This window comes from Monomorium pharaonis, chromosome 6, assembly GCF_013373865.1.
Source record: "Monomorium pharaonis isolate MP-MQ-018 chromosome 6, ASM1337386v2, whole genome shotgun sequence".
NCBI lineage: Eukaryota > Metazoa > Arthropoda > Insecta > Hymenoptera > Formicidae > Monomorium > Monomorium pharaonis.
Window position 1 is genome coordinate 5,483,561 of NC_050472.1, and position 6,794 is coordinate 5,490,354.

A 6,794-nucleotide genomic window follows, 5' to 3' on the forward strand; every position below is an offset into this window, starting at 1 on the left:
CTCTCCTTTGGCCCCCGTACGCAGAATGCGACAGAATGCGATGCGGCAGGCGAGAGTGCGGAGAGTGCCGAGTGTGCCGTCCATTCGATCCCGTAGACATCGAAAAGCGGAATCGGAATTGGTGATGACCAATTGGAATCGTGCCTGAGCTCGACGCGTTCCGATTTCCGATAGCTGAGTTCTCCCCGTGGTACTTTTACCGAAAATGGAACCTATGAACGGAACTGCCGTTCTAACCTCAAACTATCTTGTAATTTAGAAAATTTCTTCATTATCTTCTATTATGATGAGAAATATATCCAGATTTTAGTTTTTTACGATTTTTTCTGTCAGAATTGTTACTAATAACAGATAATAATGAAAAAATTTTCTAAATTAAAAGACGGTTTTGAGGTTATAGTACCATTCCTTAATAGCATAAGCTTACATGACTCCGATTAGCCGGTCTTCGCCATTCCACTTTTCCAATTCCGTTTTCCCATGTCCACAAGACGGCATTGATGAATCAAATCCAGTGAACGGCACTTCCAAGTTCGCTATTTAAATTTTCAGAAATATCCAATAATTCTTAATGGCCTGTACAGCAAATATATTGCACGCAACTGAATAAAAAACAGCTTTCTAACAAAACACTCGCCTAGATAGTGGAGGTAAATTGCGAAACGATTTTTCTCGTTGTCTAAACATAATATATATTTATACAGTAACAACAAGGTTTAATATTTTTTTAATTAAGTTAACGGCTCATAAAATTATATTAATTAAATTAAAAGTATTGGATCAAGATTAAATTAAATTAAAAGTTAATTCTGAAAAGCATTGTTTATGTATTAAATTAGAATGTAATTTTTTAAATTACTTTTTTAGATTACTCGAAATAACAATTACAACAGGGTTCATCAAACAAATTTAATATTTTATTTGTAAGTTAAATTGATTTAAATAACAAAGGACTGCTTTTTATATAAGCATGCGTATTTTTTTACAATTTTTTAATATAAATTTTTAAGTTAGAAAAAAGATATATATGACAATTTAAATTACAAAGTTTGTTCGAAAAATAACCAGTTGAAATTAAAACCTGACGTTTAAAATTAATAGAGTTAATTTTATTTTAACTTTAATTTTTTTTTTATTGCTTTCTTAAAGCATTAATCTCATCGAAATCTCGAACAAACACCTTGCACCTTCCCTAAAACAGACTGCATTTGGTTTCCGCTGCAACTTCAGTTCGTAGGTAAGATTGCCGCGTGTCTTCGAATCTTTGCTGCAATATTGCTGCGAATATCCCGTCTTTCCGTAACCGTCTACACGGAACATTACGTGTTTTGCGATCGGCAAGACATTGTCGCGATAACGGCAATTTCGTAAGATCGCATCGCGCGTTCCGAAAGCTTCTCCCAGTCCGCGATCGCACGCGATCGTCCGACGACCCGAAGGATCGAACAAAAAAAAAATCGCGTCGCGCGCGACGTTTGCCCGAGAGACGACCGGACCTACGTTCGGCACGTCCCGGGGACGTCCTTCATCCTGGACATTGCGTCCTCGAAAATATGGCAATGTGATCGTTGCGGTATGTATCATCCGGATCCCCCGCGTTCGACGAATCGTCGTCCGTTATTTACGAGTCGCGCGATCACGGCGATCCGCGTCGTCGCGACGGATCCGCCGGAAAGACCCGGTCGACTGCTGTTCGCCCGGGATCTCGCGCGCCCGCCGAAAGATCTCGGTCTGTCTGTGTTCACGGTTCCCGACGTGGCTTCTGCCACGCCAACGCGGTGGCCGCGATATAACCTCGCTCCTGACTCGCGGCCGCGCCGCGACTCCCGGTGAACGATGCCTACGTTCGCACCGAGCTTGTTGTGCGTCGTCGATAAGTCGAGCCTCGGTCGTCGATCGAGGGTCGTCAATGACGATGACGATGACGCCGCTTTCGCCCGCGCCTCACGCCCGTCGTGCTAAATCTTTTGATCACGACCTTCGAGTTAGGCTCTTTAAAAAGAAATCGTTTTCTCTCGGAGCAGACGGATTACGTGCCGCGATGACGATGGTAAAGGTTCTGCCCACGCCAGCAGAAGAAAAATTCTTAGTTTCAAGGATCAACCTGTTAATTTCCTTCTTTGATTGTTAGATTGTTAGCTGCCGTTTTTACCATGGACATGAGCGTTGGGGATATCGACGACGTGTCCTTCCGCCTGGGGGAGATGTTTGACAGCTACGAGGAGCTGGAACAGAAGCTAGATAGAGTCTCAAGGCATAGCCTGGTGCATTACTGGAGGCGAGACAGCCGAACAGTAAGCGGGGCTCATATGAAGACTGCGCGGCCCATCAGTGAGCGATTGAAGTATTATTCTGTCAAGTATGCATGTATCTATGGTGGCCAGAAGTTTCTCCCACGTGGCGCTGGCAGGAGACAATCTCAGTGAGTTATCATTTGATCCTTCAAACAATGTGCATTAATGACATATTAGTATTAATATTTGTTCAGTTTCAACACTATATTTCTTACATATCACTTGCATTGGGTTAAGTAATATAATGTACATAAATTATACTTTAATTGGTAACAATTTTGTGTTATTTTTTTCAAGAATTAAAGCTACCACTTGAGTTTTATTTAAAAATATGGATGTTTTTCATCAAGTTACATAGGAGGACAGTGTAACATGAATCATTTTATTTATCCTTGTTTGTCAATGTTAAACAAGGATGAATGAAATGATTCACTGTGTCCTGTGATGCTTACTAGAAAACGCCCTATGTTAATATTAACTTATTTCGATTTAACATAATGTATTTCTACATTATTACATAATTTGTTATGATATGATTTATTATTAATACTGTATGTTATACAGGTCCATACGAACAAATTGTCCTGCTCACATTATGGTCAGAGCATCTAAAGATGGTACCAAGCTGGAAGTGACTAGTGTCAATAATGAACATAATCACGAAATTTCAGAGGTGCAGTTTAGCAGTTTGCTTTATCATGTTATATACAAAATGTTCCATTACGACTAATAGAATTAAGAGAGAACTGCAAGTAATTCTCTCTTAATTCTATTAGTTGTAAGAACATAGAATAACTCTTTCTATTTCGTTTTTAAGTCAAAAGCTTTAATAATCTTACGATTTTTAATATTTAATTTATAATGGATAATATATAATGGATTTTTAAAATAACATTTTGTGAAATAGGATCTATTTAAGAAACTTCCTCAAGAGAGAAAACTTTGCGGTGAAATTAAAGAAGAAGTTCAAGATCTCATGCAACTACATATTGATCGTAAGAGATTGAAAGAGTACGTGCGATTACGCACCAATAAGGTACTTCGGTCCAAAGACCTGTTCAATATAGCAGCAGCTAATAAGCAGAAAAAAGAAATCTCAATAGAACGAGCATATCACTTATTTGAAAAGATTCGTAATATCGAAAAGATGCAGTCAAGAGGTGATAATAAAAAAATGTATTCCGAGTCAGAGGACGAGATGGCACAGACCATAAAAAGAATGAAGAAGGAGCAGGATTCTACCTGGAATCAAGATGTAAGATTTATATTTCTTTTTCACTCAATATTAGTATTAAAGAACATTAGAAACGAAAAAGCAAGGACTTATTCTTGAGTACAAAAATTTTTTCCATTATCTTTAATGATAAAAATTTTCACTTTTTACATTTTTGTCTTAAAAAAAAAATGACTACTCAAACATGAATGTTTCTTTATAAATAGAAGAATTTTGTTACCTTAGGGATTGTCGACGGAGTTGGAAGCGAGCGAGGGAAACGACGGCGAAGACTCTTACAGTGGTCAACTGACGCAGGAGGAGGTAGTCGACGAGATTGACACGAATGAGGGCGAATTGTTGACAGCGAACAATGAGGGCGACATAATAGCGGCCGACGGAGAAATAGTAGGCGAGCTGGTAATGGAAAACGGTGATCCGTCGGTGATAGTCGAATCTATCGTTAACGCAGACGGTTCCGTTTTCGTCGACGATCGAGAATTCAACTACTGTAACAATCACTTGTCGCATACAGTAGATGACAGCCAATCGCCGCAGCCACGTGGTAACTTAATTTTTATGCTAATTGATAGTTTTATATATTGTAGATTGAAGATCGTTGCACATTAAAGGAAACTTTACACACTTTAGTTCTAGACATAGAACCTATTACTTCCACCACTACTATCGAAAATATCACGAAAGAAACGTCTGCTTCGTCCAATGATAAAATCGATCCTTTGGCGCTTCATCAATCACCGAAGTCATCTGGTAGCTTCCAAGGGACAGATTCAAGAATTTGGATCATGAAGGAGGGCACTTCCATGGAAACGGATAGCGGGCCCGAAAGTGAAACGAACGTGACGACCAAGCCAGTCTCAACGATGAAAACACCGGACGCGGAAACACCCGAGGCTGTACTTTCAGACGAGACGAGTCATCAACTGCTTCAAGAACAGTTAGCAGTACTTCGCGCCGAGAAAGGGAAGCTGTATCACGAGACAGAAATGCTGAAACTGAAGAAGGACAAGCTGAAACTGCAGATCAATTGCTACTCAAACGAAATAAAGAAGCAGGAGATGGAAAGAGAAAAGTTGAGGCTGGAGATCAAGTTGCTTCAGTCCAAAGTCATGGAAGACACTAACGATGTTTCTCATTACATCTTTGTGCCCTGAACTCTCTGATTGTTATAAAGTGACTGTAAATAATGTCTTAGATTGTTCAACTAAACTCGTTTTCATGTGACTACTGGAAATCAGTTGTACATAATCTATACAGATATATATTAGTTGATTATTGAAATGGATCTGTTATAAACTTGTGTTGGAAGCAGAAAAGAAGTTTGTTTATAATTTTGAGAGAGAGAGAGAGAGAGAGAGAGAGAATTTTTCATTGATTGTAAAGCATGTGATAATGTAAAATTTTATAGAAATACTAATTTTATTTTATTTTATTACAATATTATGATATTACATTTTCTTTGACAACACTGAAACATTTTATTGAATTTTTAATTTCGCTGTCTTTTAAAAGAAACTTTTATGTACATTTTTATTGTGCACTAACTAATGGAATCAATCATTTAAAAAAAAACAGCGTAAGTACATTTTTTCAAAATTAAGATAATAAGACAACAAGAATTTAGAATCATAAGAGAGAGATAGATATATAATTATCTTCAAATATCTTGATATTGACGAAAATTAATGTTTTTCAAAAAACTTTCAATTTTTTGCAGTTTTTTTGATCTGCCAACATTCTTCTATCATATTAGTTATTTAAAGTTTAAAGTAATTTAAACTTTAAAGATTTTGGTTATAATTTTTTTTTTTTTAATTAAAATGGATGTAATTTTTATGGATTTTAATTTCGTAAACTTTAATTGCAAAATAGGGTAGGCATTGTAATCAACGAAGAAGTAAGAAATTGAAATAGCCAATGAATAAATAAGTGAAATTTTACTATTACCAGGTATGTAAATATAAAACCGAAATTTTTGTATAGAAAATACATGTTTATTGTATGAAAATTATAAAAAAGATTTTATTCGAAGTATTGCCCATCGCTAGCTATACATTTTTCCCATCTCTCTGACAATTTGTGGATGCCATGCCAAAAAAACTGTTCCTCTTTTGAGGCAAACCAGTCATCGAGCCATTTTCGTACATTTTCGTAAGATGTGAAGCGCTGCTCGGCAAGTGCGTGTCCCATCGATGCAAATAAGTAATAATTGGATGGAGCCAAGTCTGGTGAGTAAGCCGCATGCGAAAGTATTTCCCAACCAAACGCCTCAATCGTTTCCTTGACCGGATATTTTGCTGTGTGTGATGGTGCATTATCATGAAGCAAAATCACTTTGTGTTGTCTTTTTTGATATTCTGGTCGTTTTTCATACAAAGCTTGATTCAAATCGACCATTTGTTGTCGGTAGCGTTCAGTATTAACGACTTCGCCAGGTTTTAGCAGCTCATAATAGATCACACCCTTCTGATCCCACCAAACGCAGAGCATTGTCTTCGATGGCCTTGCAGTCGATGTCGGTGGTTTGCCTGGAGTTACCCATGATCTTTTACGCTTAAGATTCTCAAAATATATCCACTTTTCATCACCAGTCACAATTCGATGGAGAAATGACTTTCTTTTGTTCCTGGCGAGCAGCATTTCGCAAGTGGTTTTTCGGTTTTCCTGCTGTCTTTCATTCAGTTTATGTGGAACCCATTTTTCCATCTTCTGGATCTTTCCCATGGCTTTCAAACGTATGGAAACGGCTTCTCGTGTCACATTTAATTGATCCGCGAGTTGTTGTTGCGTTTGAGCGTCATCCTCATCCAACAATGCTTGCAATTCGCTGTCTTCAAACTTTTTCGGTGGTCTTCCACGTTCTTCGTTTCTCACGTCAAAATCGCCACTTTTGAATTTTTTAAACCACTCAAAACACTGTGATTTACCAAGAGCATGCTCACCGTAAGCTTCGACAAGCATTCGATGCGATTCTGCAGCAGTTTTCTTCAAATGGTAACAGAAAATCAATGCTGTCCGCAAATTGTAGTTTCCAGGCACAAAATTCGACATGTTCAACGCTATTAAAAACTATGCTGTTGTATGAAACTTGTATTGTTGTGAGTTGAAAATCTTTATCAGCTGTCAAAACAAGAAAATGACGCCAATGACGCGGTTTAACGGTAACTACTGTCGGGGCCTTCTTTCCGACCCTGGTGAAAATGTAAAATCGGAGCGTAAGTCGAATGTAATGTGTTAACGCTTCTTTCACATTTCATTATTTCAAT

General features: G+C 37.8%; 1 protein-coding gene across 3 annotated transcripts; it reads left to right on the plus strand.

Moving 5' to 3' along the window:
- The first annotated feature begins 555 nt into the window (after nt 1-555).
- LOC105836828 lies at nt 556-4,966 on the plus strand. Of its 3 annotated transcripts, none has more exons than XM_036288551.1 (6): nt 556-650; nt 2,132-2,422; nt 2,859-2,967; nt 3,202-3,549; nt 3,754-4,072; nt 4,159-4,966. In XM_036288551.1, the coding sequence occupies exons 2-6, from the start codon at nt 2,154-2,156 to the stop codon at nt 4,680-4,682; spliced, it is 1,569 nt and encodes a 522-aa protein (XP_036144444.1). In that variant the 5' UTR covers nt 556-650; nt 2,132-2,153; the 3' UTR covers nt 4,683-4,966. The 3 variants fall into 3 exon arrangements, with proteins under 3 accessions (XP_036144444.1, XP_012536581.1, XP_012536582.1); XM_012681127.3 differs by lacking the exon at nt 556-650 and adding an exon at nt 801-1,573; XM_012681128.3 differs by lacking the exon at nt 556-650 and adding an exon at nt 1,581-2,050.
- Nucleotides 4,967-6,794: the final 1,828 nt, after the last annotated feature.

Excerpts from the sequence above, each read along its gene's own strand:
- LOC105836828 (XM_036288551.1), top strand. The coding sequence starts at position 2,154 with ATGGACATGAGCGTTGGGGATATCGACGACGTGTCCTTCCGCCTGGGG. Across the intron at positions 2,423-2,858 it reads GCTGGCAGGAGACAATCTCA|GTCCATACGAACAAATTGTC; the intron begins GTGAGTTATCAT and ends TATGTTATACAG. Across the intron at positions 4,073-4,158 it reads CCAATCGCCGCAGCCACGTG|TTCTAGACATAGAACCTATT; the intron begins GTAACTTAATTT and ends TACACACTTTAG.